Here is a 25,108-nt window from a genome sequence, read left to right as displayed (position 1 = left end):
CTGAGTGAAAGATGAGACTGAGGAGTCAGGGAAAGGAAGGAAGTATATAGGAGAAAAATCCAGAAACAGAATTGGAGATATTTGCTGGGACCAAGCAGGATCAGGTGAGCGGCAGCAGCCTCAGTTCCTTCATCATGCCCACAATTTACGGAACGGCTGCTACGTTTCCTTCAAGCACGGACCAGTACTTTGTTAAGTGTAAAAAGTAATACTTGGATTGGGCCATTAATCACTACTTAGCAATCAACCACTGTTAAGGGGCTTTTTTATCTCTATAATCTTCTTCCTGAAAGGGCGTCATGCCAACCTAGCTGTGCATACAGCCACCTAATGGAAAATGATGTAGAAACCAAACATTCAGCCCTGGACATGAATTAACTTCCTGCACAAAAATGGAATTGTCAAAGGCATAAGTAAACCTCTGCTGCTTTGTTAAGCCAAAATGTTACTGATTTTTAATTAACTTTGGTTTTATTCCTGTGTGAGGAATTTGAGGCAGGTAGCAAAAGAGAAAGGTGCTGAAAGACACAACTTTGGAATCCAGCATCACATTTTAGGTCTAGGAAAAAAAAGTCTATTTGAACAAGACTTTTTCTGGCACAGGAAAATTGAGTATTGTTGCTACTGAAAAATAAACCAAGCAATCTCTTACATATCTGTCAGTCCAAAACAAAGATCACTTTTATTATAGAGCAGCATCCACAAGTGAGCAGATTCTATTTCTGCAACAGCTACTCCTAAATGAACAGCTAAACAGTGCTAACCTCAGCCAGGTTCTCCCATATATGTAATGATCAAACACACTTTTATTAGCTAAGCCTGCAGCAAGGGATCAAAAGATATGATGGTTTGATGGTGTATTGATTAAAAAACTGCAAGATACCATGCTTTTTCTTCCCCCCGCCCCCCGCTTGTATACCTGTTCAATGATAAGACTAGTGTTATGCCAAACTAAGAATGTATGTTAAGGTAGAAAGTACATTTCTCATTTCAAGAATAGAAGAAATTCTACTGTGGTCTTTCGCATTCATTTTTGTAATACGACTTGAGTAACAAAGGTACAACAGATCAGATGCTGGTATCGCTACAGCCACACGGAAACTATTTCCTGGACGCACTCACCTGAAGCTCACCGTGTTTAAACATGGATAATGTCCTCTTCAGGAGGGGGCCTGCACGAAGGGGAGCAAACCAGATGCCTTCCAGGGAATTAGGTTTCCTCCTTACTCATTGAAAGACAAGGGGATTTTGCATTACTAAAATATTCTGATGTACGAAGAAGCTTTTCATTCCACTTAGGTTTGATCAATATGGAAAGTTTCAGCCCAAGAGGCAGGTGGTTTTGAAACGGGTGACAACACTGGAAATTCTTGCAAGCGCTAGCCACAGCTTTGACACTACCTTCTGTGGGTAAGAAGTGGAGTTGGAATAGAGCAGCTGGTTCTTGAGGAGAAATTAACCCAAACCTTGCAAATTGACAACATAGCAAAGACCCCAAAGCCGTACTTGGTGTGCATTTAAACCAGTATTGCTGCCCAAATGTCATGTCTTTCCAATTTTGAGCAACTTCCCCAACTGTTTTCCTCCACCACTGTACCACTCTGCTCCATACAATGCAAACATTTGAGTTCACAGATAATCTGAACAACCTGGATCAGGAAACCAGCCCTGGCGAAATTTTAACCAGCAGAAAAACAGAAGTGATTTTTTCAGCTTCATTAATCCCCTTCATGCAGTTCACTGTGACAGCACAAGATTTTTGCCACTGACAAGCAAGGCGCTGTAAGGAGATGGTACTGTGTAACCGGGATGCAAGAGCAGAGACAGCTACTTCGTGTGGCAGCAGCCTCAGCCTGCCTACACACCCAAACCTCCCCGGTCATCACATCAGCAGAACAAAACAACAATCTGGTCACCGCGCCCGGGCATACAACTCAGTTCTCCGCCCAGGAGGTCTCACAGTGTCTGTAGGTACCGCAGAACACATCAACAGTGGCAACACAAAGCACAGAAGAGAGATACACCCACAACAAGAACGGATCCAAACATCACAAACAGGTATTATGATATCATAACAAGCAGCTTTTACTCTGTCTTTAACAAGATATAGTACTGTAGTCTCCATTTGCATTAGCATACACAGCTTTAAAAATGGAGTTGCCAGGACAGGTGTAGCAAAACAAAACCAGGAACAGAAGGCATTGAAACGATTTCCAGTGGAGTTTTGGAGGTTTCACTTATACAAATAAGGTCAAATAAAAAAGTAAAGTTTCATTTAAAAGAAAATAAAGAAGCTGTACTGGTGTAGAAAGAAAACATGATAGACGCACATGTTTAACTTACAGTGGCCAGCCACTGAGCGAAAAATGGAAAGCGTTATTGCAGAAGGAGCATATTACACACTAGAGCATTTGGCTTATGTTACAGTTCCCATCATTACTTCAAGAGACAGCTAATATTTTCCATTTTTTCTATTTAATCAGATCAGTAAACATATCTGCATTTCACTTGCCATAAATTGTATTATTCGTGAATAAAAGTGCATGTAAAAATTTCATAATAATTAAAAAAATATTTCTTTATTCTTTAGGAACATTTAGTGACCATTTTGCTCGAAGCTGGGCTATATAGTAAACTTTTAAATTATAATGGCACTCCAGGAAACAGATTTCTGGAAAACAATAAAAAGTCTAGACAATTCTTCCTGTGACGAAGACTGGTGCGGGCTACCATCAGCAGCTTCACAAACAGCCCTTCCTAACACCACCATTCCCGATACCTGGTCCAAACGTTAATTTCTTGGCTCCTATCAGCACTCCGCACTGTTTCAAAATTGCCCTTGGGCCTTGGTATGCCCAGGACATTTGTGGGGTGGGAGTTAATTAACTCAGGTTATGCCCTGAAAACCTCGTCTCCCCACACACAAAGGAGCACAGGAGATGGGGCAGGGGGGCATCCAAATGACCCAGCCAGAGAAACAGAGCTTCTGCACAGCCCTGGCCGGGGCTGTCACTGCAGAGCCACCAGCCCCGAGGTCCGGGGGTGACACCCATCATGGTCACCATAACCGTACAGACTGATGGGGCTAGTGCCTAAGGGGCATGAGACATGTTACGGGATGCAGGGAAGAGCCTCTGGGGATAGCACGGGGTGGGATGGTCGGGAGGAAACCACACGTGGAGAAGGGAGGGATCCGGGTGGTCTGGGGAAGAACTGCCTGCTCAAATTCTCATTAAACTGCATTTCTAAATAGTTTCCTGGGTGAGGGACTCTCTATTCTGTGTACACCAGTGTACATGGAGGTCAAAGCATGAGCAGGATGAGGCCATTGGTGCTGTTTGTTCTGGGACACCTGCTGCAGCCAGGACGGTTGCCAGGGCTGCCATATGAATGCAGATACAGGGTGGGTGCCTGTCTGTGTGTGCAGCAACAAAACAATAGCATGAAGGTCTTTGAGACAGGGTGACCCGATCAACAAACCCAGGATACAAACAAACTAGCAAAAACTCTCAATCTCCAGATTTCAAGTCAGGGGAACTAGCAGCCAAGTACAGCAGCATCCAGGATCACATACTAAGGCTTATGAAAACTCACTGAATTAAAACTTACAGCCAGATCTTGTCACATTCCTTTGACGAGTTCCCAGAAGGCTCCCGAGACGTTTATATGTATTTTGCTGCAGCCTGAAAGAAGAAAAATACAATGAAGAGGATTGCAGATACAGCACGTAGCAGAATTGCACTACTGTCAACCCTAAACATAACAGCTTTATTCGTTACTTAATTAATAAGCAAAACTATCAGCCTCAAGTGTTAACAATATCATGATTGAGCGTTCTCCAACTCTCCAATCTCCCCTTAAAAGGACTCGGGAACCAGGAGTCCATTTTGACCTTTTACAAGGCCAAAAGGTTAAAGTCCTGTACCTCTTACAAAGTTTTCTCTGTAACACTGCACAGTCCTACTAATTAAGATGGGATAATGTAATCCTGTCACTTAAAACAACACCTGGAGGGAGGTGTGGTGCCTCCTTGGTGCCTGGCATCTGTTCCCCCAGGCCGCAGCACCCCGGAGGGCCCAGCGCCCTGGGACACGCTGAATGCGGTCCCTGTGCCAGACAGACCGCTTCTCCCGCACGCAGCGGGGTGAGGAGCAGACGGTGGGAGCCGTCGCCCCAGCCCCCATTGGCATGGCGCTCCTTTTCAGTCAGTCGCCACCGGAGCTGGGGCCAGGCTCCCTCAGCGCAGGCCTGAACCGACAGAGCTGCGCTCTGCTTGACCAGCGCCTGGCCTTCGTCGGCGGGGACGGGGGCCTGGGGCTGCCTCCCCTTCCTCCCACCGCAGCTCAGGAGCCGCTGCTCCCCAGCCCTCAGGGCGAGGTGGCCCACAACACCGCCCGAGTCGCCCCGCGCTGGAGCGCCGCGTTCCCCAAGGGAAAGGCGCTACCGGTGGAGCGCCCGCAGCACCTCCGCTGGGTGACAGAACCACCGCGGACCGGCAGCGCGGACGCGGGCAGAGCCGGGGGCGGCCTTGCTGCACGGCACACCGTGAGGAAGGGGGGAGACGCCTCTTTGTCTTCCGTGACGATTTGTGTTTGTCCTTTATTACCGCTAACACCATTTTCCCCTCACGATTCACCTTTCTGCCCTTGGGGCCCACCCCGCTGCTCTCTCAGCCCCTGCGTGGGAGCCGGCGCCCCTCCCGCCTTCCCCGAGGCCGGGAGGGCGGGGGGGACTCTCCGCAGGCGGGGGGGGTCTGCAGCCCTCGGCGGGCGCAGCGGCGCTGCCTGTGCGCGGGGCCCGCTCACGGCCCGGCCCGGCGGGCGGCGCAGTCCCAGCCCTCACCTGCCGGGGCGGGGGCGGCATCGGCCGGGGGGAGCGGCCGTGCTGGGACGGGGACAGGCACAGGGACAGGTCCGGGGCCGGCGCGGCCCCTCCCCTCCTCCTGCGCGGCGGGGCCGGCCCTGCGAACTGGGGGAACCCGTTTGTCCGGTCTGACGGCGGTTCCCGCGGGGAGGCCGGGCGGGAGCGGGGCCGTCGGAGGCATGCGAGGGCCCTGAGCGAGCGAGCGGCGCCGGGACCCGCGCCCACAGGTGCTGCCGGCGGGCGGGCTGGGGCCGCGCCGCTCCCGGGGGCCGGGCGCTGCCTCCGCCGGCTGCAGCCCCGAGGGGCGGCGGCGGCTCCGCGGGGCGGCGCGGGCGGCTCTTGCCGACGCTCGGGCGCTTCGGTACCAGGGGAGCGGGGCCGGTCCCCGGTCACACCCGCGGGGCAGCCCCGCGTCCTCTCGCTTCCGCGCGGGTAGCAAAGTCCGGCGAGGCGCGCTGCCGTGCCGGGGAGCACAGGCGGGGCGGGCCGGGGCGCTGGGGGAGCCCCTGGAGCGGCTGCGCCAGCTTGGGGCGCCCAGCGGGCCGCCGTCCGGCAGGTATGGCAGCCCCGCCGGGCAGCGCGGGGTGGCGGGGCGGGGGCCGGGGGCTCCAGGGCAGAGCTCTGTCAGAGGCCGCCCCGCCGCTTCCTCCCGCACCTGCCACCACGGGAGAGGTCAGAGCTGACACCGGCGCCGACCTGAAACAATTTTCTTTCTCGAAATATCACCTCCTTAATCTGAAGCCTGATGGGTTTTCGTTGGGAGGGTTACGAGCTGAAACGCCTCGATCTGCGGGCGCGGGCTCAGGGCGCGAAGGCGGCGGCGGCTCTGCCTCACGCTGCAGACGCCGGTTGCCCGGGCGGGGCTGGGCCCCAGGGAGCTCTTTTCCCATTGGGCTGGGCAGGTCCAGTCACGCTGTGAGTATTGCAGCAATTCAATATTAATTCAGAGAAGAGCGGCTTCGTCAGGGGGCTGTGAGGCGGCTGGTGCCGAGGCAGTCTGCATGAGGGCCCTTCTGCCAGGTGAGGCCTTTGCTCGCGGGGCTGCGGCGGGTGCCAGCCGGGCTGCCGATGCCTTCCGCACGCCCAAGGGGCTCTTCTCACCCCTGTGCCTGACGGGACACCACGTTTCGCCAGTGTCGATCTAAACCCTCGCGGTGACTGCCGTTTCTCTTTCTCCCCCACCCAAAAAGATGCGCGTCGGTTGATCATCAGATTTACCACAGAGCCTCCCCAGGCTGAAACTTTGGGTTAAGGAAAGAATAAGTATTTGCTGGGAGGTAAGGCACAGGGGAACAAATGCAGCTTAGCTTTCTTCCTGAGCTCTGGCAGATACCACCGTTTTGTTGACTTGCTTTTGTGGCCTTGGGTTAGTTGCGCTGCTTCTAGGTTGGGTTTTTTTTTTTCCCTCCATATCTATAAATGAGGAAAATAACGTTCATGGTTGTGGGGTGATTACTCATTAGTCAGTGTTACACAGCCTTTAGAGCAGTAATAGGTGTCGGTATTAAGGAATCGTCGTAATTCTGCAACAGAAAATACTGGAAAAGTTACTTCTGAGGTCAGTCACTCACTTGGGAGATGAAAAGCATTTTTTGACCCCCCAAAAAATCAGTATCTCAGTCATGTTTCCTACTTCTTTGTGTCTATAGCTTAAATAGCATCCCTTCTCTTAGAGTCTGAATGGAACTGTGTTAAATGGAGCAGCTAATGAAGGATTTCATCACTGGCTTGAATGTCAGCAGAAACGTTTTGAAACTGAAGAAGGCATACTGTACAGGGAGCTTCTGGCGATAGTTTCTGGTAATGAGTAACAGTGCGGTGTCTTTTGTCTTGTGTGTGTGGTGGGGGGTCTGGATGTAAATGGCCGAAGAGGGCCCTGGGCCAGTCAGGGGGACTTAGAGCTGACCTGGGTGTTGTACAGTCCCCACCTCCGTCACTGCTGCTAGAGTCCTTGGGTTTAACTCCCTGCGTAAGTGTCTTTACTGGCTCAGATTTGCTCACAATTTTCTGTTTGGTTCTGTTTTTTTATTTGTCTTTCTCTTCGAAGTCTGGTTCAGGTGTCAAGTGGTATTTGGTCATTTTGTGTTTTTTCCTTGTCAGCTTCTGCATTGCTGTTACTGACGTTCACATTAGAGTGTGGTTGCTTTTGTATCTGTCCCAAACTGTATTTGTCTCTTTGATAACTTGTAGGTATCATAAAGATTATTTTCGGCAACCTCTAAACTGTTCTCTTCATTTAATTCTCCCTTGTGAGACAGCCTGTGAATGTTCTAGTCCCTTGTTTCGCAGTTTGTAATGGTGAATTCAAAAAGCCACTTGCTTGCTTTGCATTAAAGCCCTCTATTTAAATTAGCTAGAACTTATTTTCCATGCTCTTTTGTTGTAGTGGCTTTTATTTTGATGGCATAGGTAATCATATTGGGCCTGAGTGTAATGTGCTACCTGCATTTAAATATGGGAAGGGGTTTGACTGATTTTCTTTTAATTATAAGGGGGTTTGATGTTCTGCCTTGGCTGTTTCCTTTATCTGGCCTCTGCTAAATGAGATGCTTTGTGTAGATGTAATTGAATGCAGGATATTAGCCAGGAGCTTCTGAAACCTAACCCCAGGTTTGTCTGTGACTTACCGTGTGGCCTTGGGCAAATCACTTACCCTCTCCGTGTTTCTGTACTTGTCAGAGGTGAAGAACATGGTTCTCATTATATCCCTAGAGACTGACGGTGCATGAGCTCTCATCCCTACTTTGCAGGTGCTGTGCTCTGTGACGGAGCGCTGCTGCTGCACCTTTGCTTTTTGGCAAGCTTACAAAATTACTCTGTAACGTGTACTGGTGTGTTTAGTGCCGTGTGTTTTTTCCTCACGTGTTCTTATATAAATTAGAAATATATTTTTAATTTGATAGTAGAGATGGACAGTTTCAGCAAGTTCATGGATGCTTTTGTTTACAAAATGGTGTACAGTTGTGCACAGGGAGACGTAAAGCAAAAGCAACATCTAAAAGAAAAAAAAAAAAAAGGCGGGGGGAGAATAAGCAGTGTAGAGAAAACAGGAGACAAATCAAGGAAAGAACCAGGTCATTTGCCAAAGTGACTTCCTGCCTGAGAGGAGGAAGAGGAGGTAGTATGAAAGGGTTTGGAGAACTAACCAGAAATGTCTCTTTTTGTTAAGAAAGCTTTGCAAGGCAAGTTAATTTCACTATTTGCCCAAAAGAAATTTTCTTCTGTTATTGCATGCACATAGTGTTGTGAGGTGCAAGTCAGCCTAGAAACCATTTTCTAACATTGTTTCGTTACAGATGGAGCCTAATTTAAAGTCTGATACAGAGGATTCTTCTTGCGCGGCTGGAGGTCTCTGTGCACTGACGGTACAAGAGTTTCAAGCTACCTGTGTAATGCAGCCTCTTGGTTCAGTGACAAACTGCGTTGGATAAAGGTCAGTTTAGGAAAATATCTTTAGTGTCGATTTTAGATGCTGACAGAAAAGGTGTATTACTGTGTAATCTCCAACCTTGCTAGCAGGAAGTAACCTTTATTTTTTACAGTTAAAAATACCTGCTGGTTTTGATGGGGGAGGGTAGTATCTAGGAAAATAACTCTATTTCAAGTTCCAAAAATCTTCCACGCCATATGACATGGTTTATGTGTGCACAAAAAGAAATATTTTTTCCATTATTAAAACAAAGATATGCTGTTTTATAACATGAACCTTGAAAGGCAACACAGTGATCTCTGTAAAAGGCAGGTTGAAACCCCTTCAGAGTACACTTGAACCTACAGCTTGAACAAAGGTTACCAACTTTATTATCTTCTGCAAAGATAACTTGTCTTGGCTTGGACTTTAAGTGATGGAAAGTCTGCATATCTGTTAATGAAAAATCCTAGTGCAGATAATGGGTAAAATTATTATTTTGTTTCTGCAAGTGGCCCATCTTCAACCATCCTTGCTTAGCCTCAGGCAACTTGCACTGTAGGCTAGGGGCCTCTCTTTGTTGTTATTATTTTCTGTTAAATTGTTGGTGACTAGTTAATCTCGTCCTTGTGTAGAGTCCTGTTGGCTCATAGTGATCAATGTACTTACATTGGAGTGTCCTTCATATTCATTTTCATACATAGCACTCTTAAAATTTTAATAGGTAGTTATATTGGTTTAATATAGTTTAATTCTAGTGCTTCCTCTGTGAGGAAGGTGTGTTGTTTTGGTTTTTCAAATGAGGTGCTTTTCTCCAGTTGGTGCAATCGTGCAGAACTGAGATGGGAAGTGTTAGGAGTGAAGGCATTTGGAAGCTGGTGTCCCCCATGTTTTCATCTTCTTCTGCTGATGCTGTGGGTTTTTTTCCTTTCTTCCCCCCCCCCCCCCAAGACTGGACTCGGACATCTGTCAACAATACACAACTGTACTCCCTCTTTCTGGTCACCTCTCTGCAGGGGGTTTCAGGGTTTTGGTGCCTCAGCTTGTTTGGCTGGGTCTTCAGTATGTTCGTTGGAGAAACTGTCACTTCCCTTCAACCGAGTTTGGAAAGAACAGCTTTTGGAGAAAATAAGATTTCACAGAGCTTGGTGGTACCAAAGTGTTACAATTTTACACCGGTGTTTACCTCCTGATGGTGCAGGTAATTAGGGTCATTATGGCATCTGAAGAGGGACTGGAGTTGATTCCTTGTAAAAGAAGGATCTGTGGATATTACAGGGTTGGCTGTGTATGATGCCTATAAAAAAATCTGTCAGACCTGGAAGTAGTCCAGTTTAAGTCCTTGATCCTCACAGTTAAAAAGGTATAGCTGAAACACCTTTTTGGAAACACCTTTTTTAATGAGTGGGTGCCCTCGGTACATCATACAAGGCTGGGTGTGTGTGTTTCCGATTGCAGCATAAGCTGAAAGAGACGCCGTAGCTGTCTCCCAGTACTGTGCCAAGGCATTTCTTCGTGGCAGAATAACCTCATTCTAGTACACGCGTTTTGCCAAAGCAGTTTGTATATATAGTGGGAAATAACAGTGCAAGTTTTCTTATGTCTTTATTTCTCCAGCGTCCTTATTCTGCACAACTACGGCACTTTTCCCACTTCAAACATGGGTGAGTTGATAAACATAACGTTCAAGTTTTGAGCGAGGCACTGTGGGCTTACGGCACCTTAGCATACAGCTGTGTACATGCAACTCTCCATCAGTTGTCTGCAACGCGGTATTCCCAGATCTTTATCTTGGCGCTAAAATTTCAAAATTGGTGGTGAGGGGAGATAAGGAAAAATCAGTTATTCACTAGAGTTTAGCCATCTTTGGGTCTTCTTCCTCTGGTGGATATTAATGCTGATGTTATTGCTCATTCTCTGCTAGTGTACAGATTGTGTAAGATGCATAATTTCTAATCAATACATACAACAAGATGTTAACTTTGTGATGCTAATGCTTGCGGAAAGTGAGATGAACCTCTGCTATTCAGACTAAATTGTAAGTAGCCTCTGCACAATTTGTGGTCAGAAATTGCTTGAAATGACCTTTATTATAAATGTTTTCTGTGAGATGAGGTACTGTTGTGAATCAAAATATATATACTTTATATTTAGAAATTGTGTGTGTGTGTCTGTGTATTTCTACATGCATATGTGTATAAAACTTGGGGCTGGGTGAAGGACAGCCATAGATAATACAACCAAGCTGACTCATATGAGACCTGTTGCTTACAAAACAGGTTCCCCAAGGATTTCTGATGTTGCAGTGATACCCTGAGTCTCTGAAAGCGCTGTTTCAATCTTTTGTGGTTCTGTTGTGTGGTGAAGATCTCGGACTTGTCAGGTATGATGTGTGTTCTGATGTCCTGGGATTTGTAGGTGCACTACTTCACCACGAGCATGTTATCTGTAGCCATGTTTTAATCACTTGAATTTTAACCTTTTTTGATGAGAATTCTGAGTCACCTCATGTTAGGCATGTGTTGGCCGTTTCAAGGTGGGAACTTTCTCCAGGGTCACAGTGCAATGAAGAAGGCGTGTAGGGTCAGGAGTTTGTTTCCTTACTACCTTGGTTTTGATTAGCTTACGCTCTCAAGTGTGGTTTGAGCTTACTTATTTCAGAAAAGCATGCCTGACCCAGAATGTCTTTACTGTAGGTGGAATTGTTGAGCTGTGGGAGCTCTGACAGACAAGCAAACCTCTGCTTGTTTCCTCAGCTTGGATGTATTTCCGTTGGAGCGGTTTGGCTGTAAGCTGACCTATTTGCAATGCATGGTGGAAGCGTTCAGAGTTCTGTTTCCCTGAAGCAGCCCTGGGAGCTGGGGCGTGCCTCTGCGTCAGCTGCCAGCCAACGTAATTGTCCGCAGTGTCTGGGCAGAGCCTGCTTGTCAGTTGTACCAAGCACCAAGCCATGCTGTTTCCAGTAGTCATTGGGAGCACTTAGGATGATACGAAAGGGCACACGCTGTCTATGATACGTTCTGAATTATAAGCTATGTTTTTTTGCCTAGTGCGAAGTGTACTTGGTTGGCTTGGAGGAGTTGCGGCTTCAGCTTCGGGATTCAGTTTGCCCCACTTCTAATGTACTACATTGATGGTGCCTGACGGAGACTGCCTCAGACGAGCAAGAGCATGCCTCCAGTCACAGCTGGCTTAAAGTAGTTATCTAAACTCTTGAGGTTGCCTTTCTCCAAGGCATTTCAAGAGCTGGGCTTTACCACAGTCATGGCATACTGTAAGGATGTGTACAAAAGTCAGTGTGTTTCAGAACAAATGACTGATAGAAATTGTTCCCCTTGAAGGTGTAATTTTGGGGGTGTTCAGTTATTTTAAAGTGGTCATTCAATGAAGTAAGTCTAACTGTTACATATGAAGTAGCTATATAAATTGATGAGCTTAAAGCATGTAATTTGCATGGCAATCTAACCAAAGCTTAGCAGGGTTTGGAATGAAGGTTATTTCCTTGGCTCATTTGTGCTGATTCATGCTATTTCAAGTAACTACTTTTTTTTCTTAAAATGTTATAAAGGTTAGCTAGAAGGTTTGAGTTGTTCAGAAGATACTTCTATCTGCCTGTCCAAGCACTTGTTACCCGTAAAATTTCATGTCTGTTCTGTCTCTTATATTTTGGAAGCAAATCTAGTTTTATGTTTGCCTGTTCCCTTGTAGAAACTTTTTACAGGTAGATTAGTTGATTAATACATTTTTAATGAAGGACGATACTCTATTAAAGCATTTGGCTGGGATCACTGAAGTGAGAATAGAAATGCAATATCCTGCCATCGAAGGACTTCAGTTCTGACTGCTGCTGTGTGAGGACTAAATAGCGAACAAGAACTGTAGAAGCATTAACTGAACCCATGTTACCAATTTGATGCTTATCAGGCTGGGAGGTGGACTGCCTTGCAGTGTCCCAAGGTAACAGTTCTTCTGGATGTCCTGTAATGCTCACCTACAGCTGTTACCTCAGTTGTTGTTTGTACCAGCCAGTGGAAAGCTGGGTGGCAACTACTTTTGTGGCTGTAGGAATTTCACTTTACAAATAAAACAAATAGTATTTTCTCGTCTCCCTGATATTTACAGAACCCTCTGAGAGTTTGTGTGGTGAGAAGTTGGGCTCCTGGTGTGGTTTACTACCCTTTCCTCTGTGTTTCATGGTATGAAACCATCTTGCATTTAAGCAACTGCATTGGATGTATTCATCTCATAACTCATGAGAATCTTCTTCTTATTCCCTAAAAATAGCAATTGCTAATAATAACCATATGAATTGCTGCCACCAGGTGGAAGAAAAAAATCTTTGCATGTCAACTGCATGAACCATCCATATGCTTTGAACTGTGCTGCTCATTGCCTCCGTTCTGTTTTAAGGTGATTTTTTTTCCTTCTGTTTGAAGCCCCCTGCTGTCTTTTTAGATGGAGAATGCTCGCCTTAAGACGGAACACGTGCGCCTCTGTGTACCTCGTGCTTTGCTGTGCAATGCAGAGCTTCCTTTTTCCGAAGCAGTCTCTGTTCCTTGGAGTTCTGCTGAATTTGCTGGGTTTGTTAGCGGTGTGAAGAAGTGGGGATTACCCCAGTCGTCTCTCGGGATGCACTACCTAGGTGTTACAGAGCCCCTTTGCCACAGTCAGGTTTACGAAATGGTTATGTGGATTAAATACCTTGCTTTATATCTGCATTGCCAGAAAGGACGGATAAATTGATCCTTAGGAAGCGGTTGTTTTGTTTTGCTTGCACAGGACTTGATATCGGTTGACCAGGTTATTTTAAAAGAAACAAAACTGCAACCTTACCCAGGAGTGGATCATGAACTGTGTTTTCAATTACAAACTTCAGTACTCAAACATTGTTAGAGACGTTCTTTAAACGTGTGCCCGTGGATGAAAAATGATTCTTAATCCTAAACGGGGTATGAGCTGGGGTGTGGGCTTGAGTCTCTTGAATGCAGGTGTCTGCTTTGATAGAGCCATCAAAGTACTCTGTGGGCTCTGATTTCTTTTTTGGTTGTTTGAATTGCAGTCCTGCAAGTGTCCGTTCAGCCGCTCTGTTTACCTAACAGGCTGTCTTTGTTTCACGCTCTCTTTTTAGCCTAAAATCTTGGTTATTGGTAAGATGACCAATGTGGTACAGCTGAAGATGGCAGAATAATTACTTCTGTCTCTTAGGGGAAAACGTAATTGGAGTAATTGTGCATCTGCTTGAAAGTCCTGGGGGGGAACCCTCACTCCAGAGATTAATGTTAGGCATGGCAATCTAGCTGTACGTTTGGAAGTGCGTATTCAGTCCTCCTGTGAGTAGGTTTTGTTTTTCAATGTTTCTTTCTCCAGTAACACATAGTAAAGAAATAAATCTAATAATTATAGGAAAGCTTTTAAAAACATGCAAGTTGGTGAACATGTAAGTTCTACCTGGGTGGAGAAATTTCAAAATTACTTTTTTTTTTTTTAAACTGTTACTCTATTGCAACACTGCTGACAAGGAAAACAAGTATCATTTGACTAGCTCATTGTTGGAGCTCCAAGTAGAGTACTGGCTTCAAACTGGAGTTTCCCAAAAGAGATTGAAATACCTTCCCATTTTATTGAACAGGACATTGGTGTTACTGTGTTTTATAACTATGGCTTTGCTGTTTTATTGGAGAAGACTTTCCCTTCTGGTTTGGCAAAATGCGTTTCCTTGTTTCACAACGATGTGAAGCTTGACGGCTTTGTATTTGGATTACATTGTTAATGGCTCGGCAGGTGATCACAATTCAATAAATGCAGAATTGGTGCAGCTATGGAAGTTTCAGTATTTGCCTCCTGCCTGCCAAGGCAGTGATGAGCCAGCTGCTGGTTAGATTTCCTCTTGTGATCCTCTCCACGGGTGCCCAACAAAGACTTTGCTCAGGGGCGTACTGAGGCAGGACGCTTGTTTGCATTTACTTGTCCATGTCCCACCCCCCCTTATTTTTTTTAAATATGTAGTAGCTCTTGTAATCTTTCTAGAGTGAAGAAATATGGGACAAACCCCAGATATCTGAGGATCAGGCTTTTCATTTATTTACTTTTTTTAATACATAGTTAAATATCAGTGAAACATCTTGATGTAGCTTTTTTGTCCTATTTTAACTCCCAAGACCTATGGTAGTTCAGACAGGTCTCTCTGAGCTTGCTTTTTGTACTGTTTGAGTTTGTTTTATAACTCTTGCTTACAATACCGATGTTGTTATGTTCTAAAACAACAGTCCGTGGCAAGGTTTGAGGAATTGTTGTACTAGGCACTGCATGAACATGTGAGATTGTTGTGCAGAACAACGTGCTAAGGAGACGACGGCAGGTTGTAAGCTGTGCACATGTTGCGAAGGCACTGATGACTAACAGGTATGCAATTGTTAAGCTTGTTCTGTTTCACGCTGTAGGTTTTTATATCCACAATAAATAAAAATAACAAATTCAGTAGCATTTTAATTCTTTTACTATACCTATGCCTTGTTCTAGATGGATCTGTAACTTTGTTTTAGGGCTACTTTGAGTGACTGTCTGATTTGTGGCATTATTCTTGTGACCCCAAGTTCTTGCAACAGTGACATATGCAGTGGCTCTCCAGAGAAGAATTTAGAGTAAGATTTTGTTGTTGTTGTTGTTGTTTACAGCCTTCAAACAAGTGCAGTAAATGGTTTTGGTTTTTTTTTTTTTTTACAAGGTTGAAGTTATTCCCAGTTAGCTCGTACTTGCCCTGAGGCATAAGCAGACACAAAACCTGAGTGACCAAAGCACTGTGGGAATTGCACCTGAGCTTTCTGCCCTTTTAGTAAATAAACTCAGGCAGGTATAATTAAACTTGTGTTTAGTACTATTTTCCTCTCCTTTACCTCCCCATACATCAACCCTGCTGTTGGATCAGCTTAATTTTCTACGATAAGGAGACTGTTAGCCTGGTTTATGCCTGCCGTGCCAGAAGCGGGGGCTAACCATCCCCTCCCACCAGCCCAGGAAGTGTGGCCACCCTGCTCAGCGCCCGCCTGGGCTCAGAGCCGACCCCAGCCTCGCCGAGGGACACGGTCTTTGTTGCCGCACTGGCCGTCTCGCTGCCAGCGAGGTTAATGCAGCTGCAGTTCAGGTTGGCGGTGCTCTGCATGCCCGCTCCCAGGGGCTGGCTGGTACTGGTGGGTGGTTGCAGAGCCAGTGGCTACTGGGCTGTTGGGGAAACCTCATGATTTCTTATAAAGCTTTCTCTAGACTGAAGTTTTGTTTAATATAAGGGTTTCCACTTTTCTGACTTACCTGAGATGGGGTGAAAACCCGTGTCTTCAAGTCAGGAACTAGAAAATAAGGACCATACAACAAAGAACCAACTGTTTTAGGTATTCTTTGAGTATTTTATCAAGCACTGTGTAACAACTGTGTTGTTCCATCTCAGGCCTTCCAAGAACTGTTTCCACAGGCACCAAAAGCTCTTTTTTTGTAAATTTTGGCAGCATTAGAAGTTAATTCAGAATTTAGGAAAGTTACTTGTGTGTAACACTGCTGGTGAGATGGCGTTTGCTGCCCTTGAAAATGCATAGCTCAGTCCCCGGGCAGCAGGATCCTTTGGGATTTAAATGTGTAGTTTGCATTACACATAGTCAAGTAGATCTTCTTTTATGAAATGCTCATCCTGTCTCTGAGAGGAACTGTGCAGCTTGTCTTGTGTTGGAATTTTGTTTTGCTAATTATTGTTTTTTCCCACTGCATATGTTCAAACATTACTAATTATTAGTTGAATCTAAGCTCGATGTGAGAGATGATGCATTCAGAGAAATTTCTAAAGCCTATTTATTTGTAGCTTTTTTAATTAGTCCAGTCAATGCACGATCTGTAAAAGCAGTGTTCATTTCGGGTTATATTATTGTGAAATGGAAAAAGCAGGTGGGATCTTGTTTGAAACAGTTTTACCCCCAGCTCCAGCAAACCAAACCCTTCTTTTGCCTTACTTGAAAGACAAGCGATTGTTACTAGCAATTTGTAAGCGATTGTTATTTCAGCTCAAGTCTGAGCATAAGCAGTGCACACAAACATAAGAAATTGTCTTTCTCTCTTCTGAGAGTAGATCCTTTTAAGAATGGACCATTGCTTTTATTTTATTTCAACATTGTTCATAAATCGTTTGTTTCTCCTGCATGGTGTAGCCTTTCTAGATTTTTTTTTTTTTTTTTAATTGCGGTGCCTTTTTTCTCCTCCAAATAGTGACTGCTGCAAAAATCAGTACCAGCCACCTCTCTTCTTGTCACGTTTAATTCACCTTTGGTTTCCGTTGTGTCCATCCTGCATCCAGGTGCCGGGGGATGTGTGCTCTCCGCTCTTTCCATCCCCTGCTGGCTCAGTTTTAGTTGGCATCCCTGCTGCTCCCTGCTTTTGGTTCCTCCCATCTCCTCTTTCACATCGTGATCACTCTCCACCTTCCTCTGAACTTCTGACATCGCTTTGACGTCCCAGCTAGCCCGTTTCATGCAGACTAGGTGTCAAGAAACTTAACTCTAAACCAGTTTGTCACCCTGTCACTGGAGGACGCCTTCACCCTCGGCCCCACGACACCTCTCTGCTCTCTTCCAACTGCGAGTGCTTTTCTGCAGTCTCCTAGCCAGTCCCGGGCTCCTCCGATGCCACGCGCTCACCGATAGCCCTGCCTGTGCTCCCGTCAGTTGGACCACTGTCCCCTCAGCCGCTGCTGGTCCCCGAGGGCAGGGTACGTACAGAGCAGGCAGGCAGCGATGCTTCCCCAGGAGACTCTGCCAGCCACCAGGGATGTTAGTGATGAGGTCTTTGGGTGCAGAGACGGTGCCCTCTGCATTTCGTGGTACCAGAGTTAGCAAATGCTGCCTGAAATCACTGATGTGTGCGCAATTTCATTGCCTTCTGCAGAAATGATAGTGGTGCTGCAAGCAGCGCAGAGCAGCTCAGCGGACAGAGTTGTGCTGCCTGCAGGGTTACAGTTAATGAGATCTCCTCTATTAGCGGGGTTTTCCAGTTGGCAGTTTAATTCTTTGAGGAGGTAAACTGAATCCAATTAATTGGAACTACCCCCCAACAAACCATTGCACTGGCGTTCCCAGCTAGCATCACAGGCTGCTTCTGTTTGTATTGTAGGTATTTCCATTCAGCCATGCATCTATAATAGAAAACAAATGCAGTGTTTTTTTTGACATCTCATCTAACCCTTTGCATGATTAATTAGTTCATTAATCATTAATCAGTTAATCAGTAAAGATTAATAAACTAAAGGCTGAATCTCTGCATGCCAGGGGCATGAGCTTATTTTCTTTGTCTTAGAGTGAGAGTGATTCAAAGACCTGGTGGTGTTTTTTGTTTTAAGGACTGTGCATGTAAGGAACTTCAAGTCTTCCCCTCCAGCACTCCCCATGTAAGGTATTAGCAGGGCAGAATCCTTGACCACTGCAGGGCTTCTTGCAGTCATGTGTATTTTATATCTATTTCAAAGAGGAACTGGGCATTAGTCCTTCTCTAAAGGGACTTTGTCTAACAATCAAACAATTTGGGATTGAAAACATAAGGAATTTCTTCTTCCTGAAGAGACATTCAGTGCAAAGAAAATCTAAGTGTCTGTAAACCCCAAAGTAGGCACGTGGTTGAAGAGTCTGACCCTGGCTTGCTTGCAAAGCTAAGGCATTGTGGGCTAAGGGCAGGATTGTCCATATCCCTGTTTGGACCGAAAAAAATTGGAAAAAGTCAGTGTTTGTGTTGGCTGTAAGTGTTGCTCAGCAAGTCAGAGTTTGCAGGATTGTTAAGAGGCAAGACTGATACCCAATTCAGCAGCGTCACCGGGCTTGCGGATAGAATGAAACCTTGATGTAACCTGGGGGCCCCTGCGCCCTGCCATGGGTCGGGCAACCACCCACCTGCAGCCGTGGCACCGCGCTCAGCCAGGGCCGTATAGCCAGCTGAGCTGTATAGCCAGCTGAGCTGTATAGCCAGGGCTGTACAGCCACGAGAAACTGCATGGATTGCATCACGGACCGGTTCCTGTCATGATGTCTGTGCAAGTTGTCCTGGCCCCGTGTCTTACGTTGTTAATGAGTAGGTTGCTTTGGAGATAAAGTTTTGGTGCAGGTTTCTGGTTAATACTTTTCTACCTTTCTATATCAGGTGAAATATGAGATTTTATGGGGATGGGGTGGTAGTTGAGAAGGAACAAAAGAGGTAAAAAGATGAGATATAAGCAAAATACCACAGTGAGGTGCCTGAGTTTGAGCTTGAGTCTCCTGCGTCTTGAGGTGAATTCCCTGACTCCAAGGCTATTTAGGAAAACAAGTGATCTTTTCACAAAAGTTTCAGGTTCTGCAACTGTGTTAGAGCCTAGCTGTCATATTCCTGGCTAATTGCGTCAGTGAGCAGTCTCTAACAGTCTGAGTGGGTCTTGGGAGAAATTTTATTAATTCATATTAAATCAAACTGTGTGTTCATATGATACCTGGTGGTTTTGGTTTATTTTGTAAACTGGCAATCTTGAAACATTAGCCTGTGTGCTGGGCAAGCACTGTAGTGCTGCAGCTCATGAGTGTTGCATGCTTTGGGCTCCCAGCCAACAGTCGTGTCATTTGAGTAGCATATTAAGTGTTCATGTAATATTTATATCTCTCTTATAAGAGATATTAAGGACGGGAGACAATTCAGCTTTGCAAAAACAGAAACTAGCGTGGATGTTGACAGGGTTTGGTGTCAGCCCCAATGATTGCTGGTTTCAACAGCATGTGGGGTATAGGGTGGCCCTGGCCCTCCTTCACAAAACCAGGCTCCTTTTGCAAGATGGGTCAGCAGACAGGTGTGCACGTTATGTTACTTGGCTTCAGCGCTCCTTTAACTTGGTTTTATTTTGAAGTTGCCAGGGAGCAGCAAGAGCAGGGCTGCTCCCCGTGGGAAAGCAAGCAGACGGGGGTCCCAGGGCTCACGAGGCAGTCAGGACAGACCCCGAGACGGTGGCCAGGTCCAACCAGAGTCCAGGCCGTAAGGCCACAGTGATGAGGCAGGTCCAGGGTCAAGCCGGGAAGTTGATTGGTTAGGATCAGGCCCAGCGATGGCCGGAGAGGTCCATAGTGTCAAGGCAGAGCTGAAGGGGGCATGGACGTGGCCACAGCTCAGCTGGAGACCGGCCCTCCTCCGATGCAGCTCAGACAAGGCCTGCGGGCTGAGCCAAAGTGTGGCTCCTGGTCCCATGGGTGTGGGGGGCTGGCGCGAGGCTGGTCGGAGCCAGAGAGGCTTCCTGGTGCCCTCGGGGCCCTGGCAGAAATGGCTGAGGTGATGGAGCCCCCTCCTCACAGTTTTTAATTTTATTACAGTCGTCGTGGTGTAGGCACAGGCAGGACAGAACCTGTTTGGAAGTGTTTATCTGCAGAAACAAATGCAATTTAAGCTTCAGTACAACAAATTTGGGTATTGCATGATTAGAAATGAACAGGACGCGCTCGTCAGAATGGCCTGAACCCTTGTGCCGCATCAGTCATTAAAATGCTAGGACACCCAGCAAGGCGACTAACTGGCCAAATGTAGATGAAGACCACCTAGGAATTGTGCAGGTGGTTATTTGTAGGTGTTGGTTGGAGGGAAGTTACACACAAGTAGATGGTTTCTGGATTTTGTTTACAAGCAGTTGATCGGATGCTGTCTGTTGCAGCAGATAGCTTAAGCTGTAGAAACTGTCTCAGTGATCTAAAAATGCTGGAGGAGGCTGGGATCCCCTATTGTGTGTCTTGCTGCTGTCTGAGATCACAGCCAACTGCAACACCCCAAGTCACAGCTATAATTTAAATAAATTTTACAGAAAGTGGATATCCCAATTTGGGACATAATGTGCTATAGTTCTCAAGGGTTAGGGAGCACGTGCGCTCTCTGAAAAGCTTCAGGCAGAGGTATGCACACACACATCACAGCTTCAACTGACTGGTCTTGTGTGTTGAACCGCAAATTAGCTGTAAACTTCCTTGGGTATTTGGACACCAAGATGTGGGATCTTGCAATGAGAAATGCTGACGTTCAGCCTGCGGGGAGGGGAGAGGAAGTGCGGACTGGTTTGGCTGAGACTGGGCAGACCGGGATGGAGGAGCAGCTGCGTGACGCCAGCCCTCGATGGCGTGACTCGCGCTGGCCCGGTGCTCAGTGCCCGATGCCTGGCCCCACTGTGGCCAAGCGGGGCTCTGGCTCCTGTGGCTCCAGAGGGGATGGTGCAATGGCCGCTGGGATTCAGGTGTTTGTGGGCTCCGTAATTCCTACATCCCACTCAAGGTGTGCTGCGTCAGGAGCACAGGGCGTTCCTTAGTCTGTCATGTGAGCACGTGTAATTACACATAGCAGAACAGTCATGAGGGACTTGCTGTGAAAATAACTGCCTCATGACTTTGGTCTGTGCTTGAAAACTGAGCCCGTGCTCTACGCTGTTCCAGGGAAACTGGTTTCAAGTGTGGGTTTTGGTGACCAGCATCAACAGAGTAAAATTATGGAGACATCATTTCCAGCACTTGCTACGTTAACTCCTTTCCCTAACTTTCATAAAATGCTCGCAGGGCGCTAGCAGCATGTTCTCAGAAAGGGATTTGGAGACCACTTTCGAGGAGGATTCCCAGCCTAATGATGAGGTGATGCCATACAGTGACGATGAAACGGAGGACGAGTTGGACAGTCAGCAGCCTGCGGTCGAACCAGGACAAAACCAAATCAACAAAGATGCCAAGGAGAGCCGAGAGCCGTTGAAAAAAGGTAACATTACGACAGAAACTTGATTTGGGTAGCAAATGATCCTGGATACAGAGGCTAAGCCACGCATGGATCAATTTTATTGTTGTGCTTATTTGTTAGGTGGGATTTGGAATGGCTTATCTGAATCTGTGGAGAAGTAATTGATGGCAATTCAGTTTAACAAATGCCAGAACGAAAATCAGCTTCATTCAAATATGCAACCAGAGTTCTGTGCCACTGCTTGTTGTGTAAAGCTAGTGATCTGCACAATGACCTCATCTTAATTAAGGCAGGCCCTAGATGTACGTAGCCTCTGGTCTGAGAACTGCTCGAACAGAACTTCAGATACTTGTCCTCATCATCTGGAAACTTGAACCACCATAAGACAATTTGCTGTGTTTAGTCAGTTGGTTTGCATGTATTTCTGCTTTCTAAGTCTTGTGCAGATGAGATTTCAGCTTCAATGCTAATTTTGTAGCCTCGTGATTTTTCTTTATTTGCAGTAGTTTCAGAATCACAGAAAGGTAAGGTGAGTAGGAGTTCAAAGAAACCCGTAAAGTGCAGCGTGTGTGCTGCCGCCAGCGGAGGAACCTCTCTGGCATGTTTTAGACATACCTCTTTCTTAACCTCTGTCCAAGGAAAGTCTGTAACTCACCTAAATACCTTTTTCTTCAGTGTTGCAATGTGAGTACTTTTTTATTTAACCACTGCCTGTTTAATATATATAGATTTCTTCCTGTTTGTGTGGCAATAGGGAACAGTTGATCACCTCTTATTTTATAACCACCTATTACGTGTTTTCATTGTACAACCACCTATTACATGTTTAGTTTTGTGGGTTTTTTTTACGATGACTGAGGTAACATAGTCTATAGAATAAACACAGTTTTCTTAGCCTCTCATAATCCATCATATTTTCTTGAGTTTTCATCATAACTGTTGCTCTCTCACCCTGCTCCCTCCTCTTATTTTATCCAGACATTTTGTTTCGTAGACACAGTACACCAGCAACCACAGGTTTACTTTGTGGCCTAGTATAAGCACAAGAAAAAGAACACAGGGAGAAATAAAAGTAAAACAGGACCTCTTATACCTTCAATTTATTTTCTGAACTGTACCATGGCTTTTCCTTTATCCTGGTGAATTAGAGAGAATCTGAAAGCAAGGAGATGAGTTTTGATTCTGCCCTCCAAAGGGCTCAAAGCTCCTGCTAGTTCAGTGTAACCACAAGTCTCTCCTGTCTATGCAGTTAGCATTACCCAAATTATTATCCAAAATATGGACTAGAGCTATGGATATGGCAGAGTTGCTTTGAATTCCAAGCTAGGGCAAAAGCTTTAAGGAGTTAAGAGATGTTACCATGCAGGCTTGGTAGGCCAGTACTCTAATCATAGAGCTTGTAAGCAGCTGACAAACTTTGTCAGAATTTTTTTTTTCCTCTTTAGACCCTTTGGGGTTTTTTGTTTGCTTGTTTAAATCCTCTTTGCCTGCTTTTTCTGGTTGATCGATAATTTTCTGGCAGAAGTTGCAGAACTTGTAGAGTCTGCTGACTGGTTCGGTAGCTAATTATATTCAGGTAGTGCTACAGAAATGTCATTCCTTTTGCTTCTTGTTTTTTCCCCTCAACAAAGATGGTTTTCTGTTTATGTTCCTTTAAAGATGATGAATTACTGATGCAGCTTCCCAAATATTAGGTATTAATATCACTTTCAAGCAGTTAAAAGTAATTTCGGGGAGCTTCCTTCCTGCAGGTTTTATGTAAGACCTAATTTGCCAGTTTTCCACCTGGGATGGTAAGGTTTTATCAACACTGCAATGTTTTTGTGAATGTGGTGAAGAAATGTTCTTGTAGACATGTTTACAATTTTCTTCAGTCCTGTCATTGATACCTTTCTCAATTCATGCATTTCAAGTAGTGCTTATCTTCTTTTAAACCAAAACCTGGTCCTCCAGTAATTTTTTTGTAAATTTTATGTAAGGCAGCTAAAACCCTGTGACTCACAGCACTTCTATGTAAGCCCTGACCGGGAGGCACAATGTATCTTCACCATCTGCTGTATGTTTTCATTTATGCAATCTTAAATACAAGTGCTACAGCAAGGTAAATATTTCTCTACTATCTTCTCAGCTTGCAACCAATGTGCTGGAAATGAAAGGTGTATAGTCGTAGTAAAGATCCCGGACACGTCAAATGAGAACTTGCTGTATGTGTTGGATGGGGAAAAAAAAAAAAGGCTTTGTGTCTGGATTTGAGTTGATAAGTCTGAGTCAGCCTTATCAGACAGGGCTACCTTACAGCGGCCCAGGAGCACCCTCAGCCGTGCTTCCCGCGGGTCCTGGCAGCCTGTGCCCATCCCCACCCCACACCTCTGCCTCCGGGAGTTTCACCCCATCCAGGCTCTGCGGTGCTGGATGCGCTCAGGTCACGAGAATCCCCTGAAACCAAAGAGAGCATCCATTAAGGACAATTACTGTGGGTTGGAAAAAAGGGTGAGATACTTGGCCGATGAGTCAGGACAGGCGGATTTCAGAATGCCCTCTGCCTCATCCTTCCCAGGCAGGCAAAGCACTCCTGGGAGATGGCTTAAAAACTTGCTGAATGAGTTCGGCGGGGAGTTTCTTTGATGTGGGCAGGGCCTGAACTTGTGGGTGTGGGTAGCAGGATTAACAGGGCTATCCATGATGCAGGCTTGGGGGCAGGAAAGGGGTCTGAAGGATCTTGGAGGAAAAGAGGTAGCCTGTGAAGGAGGGGGCATGGAAAATAACTTGGCAGCAGGAGGCATTCTGGCAGTACGTAGTGGTCAGCCAAAAGCTGTGAAGGTCCCAGATGAACCCCTTTTAAAGATGGACTTTGTAGGACTTAAATTAACGATAGGGATCTTAAGGTAGAGATGGATGGTTTGTTAGCAGGTCCTCTAGAAACTTTTTCCTTAGGGAGGCTGTACGTCAAGTCAGGTTTTAGATGCTAAATACCAAAGGTGGCAGAAGGAGGCAAGATTGCTCAGCTGCTTTGTAAGCAATTTTATCAGCTTATGGTCCAGAACTTCAGAAGGCTGTTGCAGACATGGCTTGTTTAGTTTTGTTAAATTTTACCACAAAATGCAATTGATGTTCCTGAGCTTTCAAGCAATCAAACAAAATGGGTGGCTGAAGAAATAAAATGAGCGCTTCAGATTTTTGCTTTTTTTATGGTTGTAAATGAAAAGCCTTGTACAGTATGGTTATATGAAATAATTGTTTTGAAAAGTTGAGTGGACCTTTTCATTTCTAGAAAGACTGAGAAATCCTGTTTTGGGTGCTTAGTGCTTCACAGGTGTAACAAAAGCAAACCAAAAGAGGGGAAAGAAGGGAATTTAGTATGAATAAATGTTACTCTGATAGGTTTTCTCTTTCTCATAGAACTTCCAAATTGTTAATCACCACTTCTTCCTACCTCAGATTATATTTTAATTGTTAATAAAGACAAATAGCCTGGAAACTTCTTGAAAACCTTTTTTTAGACTACGTAAAAAGCAGGTACCAGTCTTGTTTCAATTGAAAGTACCTTTAAAAGGCGGCATTTGAGAGAAAACCTGCAACTGGCAGATTTGTTCCCTCAGGTTTGTAACAATCAGGTGTTGACCCATTTTGCCTTGTCTCTTCCAGAGTGCAGCTGGCAAGTTAAAGCCAATGATGAACGCTTCTACGAACAGCCCCAGTTTAAAAGAACAAGATTTCTGTGCTTCAAAAAAAGCAAATATGCGGTAAGTTTTCTTTATCTCAGTTATATGCTAATAGTACTTGTCAGGGTGAATACTTTCTTAATCCCAGTAAGATCTTTCCAACCACTGCTGATTAGTGTAGAAGCCACAATTAACGCTTCCTTAGGATTTCCATCGAAGGTGGGGAAGTATAACTGGTTTTGGGTTTGTGAATGGAAAATGAAGGTATCAAGAGACTTGTTTAAGATGAGATAGAGAATTAGAAGCCAGGTGTCCTCAGTCCAAATTCTTATCTGCTCAACTATGGCTGTTGCAAACATCCGCATAGGTGTCATCTTTTGTATCAGGAGTCTCTGCAGTATTAAGCAATATCCTAGACTGGGACAGT

The 25,108-nt window shown here is 45.6% G+C and overlaps 1 protein-coding gene across 5 annotated transcripts in view; it reads left to right on the top strand.

Annotated features, from left to right (window-relative positions):
• Positions 1 to 4,957: 4,957 nt before the first annotated feature.
• ATP8B1 (ATPase phospholipid transporting 8B1) overlaps positions 4,958 to 25,108 on the top strand; it is a 42,736-nt gene continuing 22,585 nt past the window's right edge. For 2 of the 5 annotated variants that reach the window (XM_087772728.1, XM_087772724.1), the window contains exons 1-4: positions 4,958 to 5,090; positions 8,160 to 8,296; positions 20,848 to 21,040; positions 24,665 to 24,762. In XM_087772728.1, coding sequence (XP_087628854.1) covers positions 20,860 to 21,040; positions 24,665 to 24,762 — 279 coding nt within the window. In that variant the 5' untranslated portion in view covers positions 4,958 to 5,090; positions 8,160 to 8,296; positions 20,848 to 20,859. Of the gene's footprint in view, positions 5,091 to 5,810; positions 5,884 to 8,159; positions 8,297 to 10,603; positions 10,656 to 20,847; positions 21,041 to 24,664; positions 24,763 to 25,108 lie in introns of those variants that run through there. The other 3 variants (XM_087772725.1, XM_087772726.1, XM_087772727.1) reach the window with 3 other exon arrangements.

Source organism: Nipponia nippon, unplaced genomic scaffold (assembly GCF_047370975.1).
Source record: "Nipponia nippon isolate SJK-2023a ecotype South Korea unplaced genomic scaffold, ASM4737097v1 scaffold_37, whole genome shotgun sequence".
Taxonomy (NCBI): domain Eukaryota; kingdom Metazoa; phylum Chordata; class Aves; order Pelecaniformes; family Threskiornithidae; genus Nipponia; species Nipponia nippon.
Note: the sequence above shows the minus strand (reverse complement) of the source record. Positions and strands in the feature narration are given on the sequence as shown.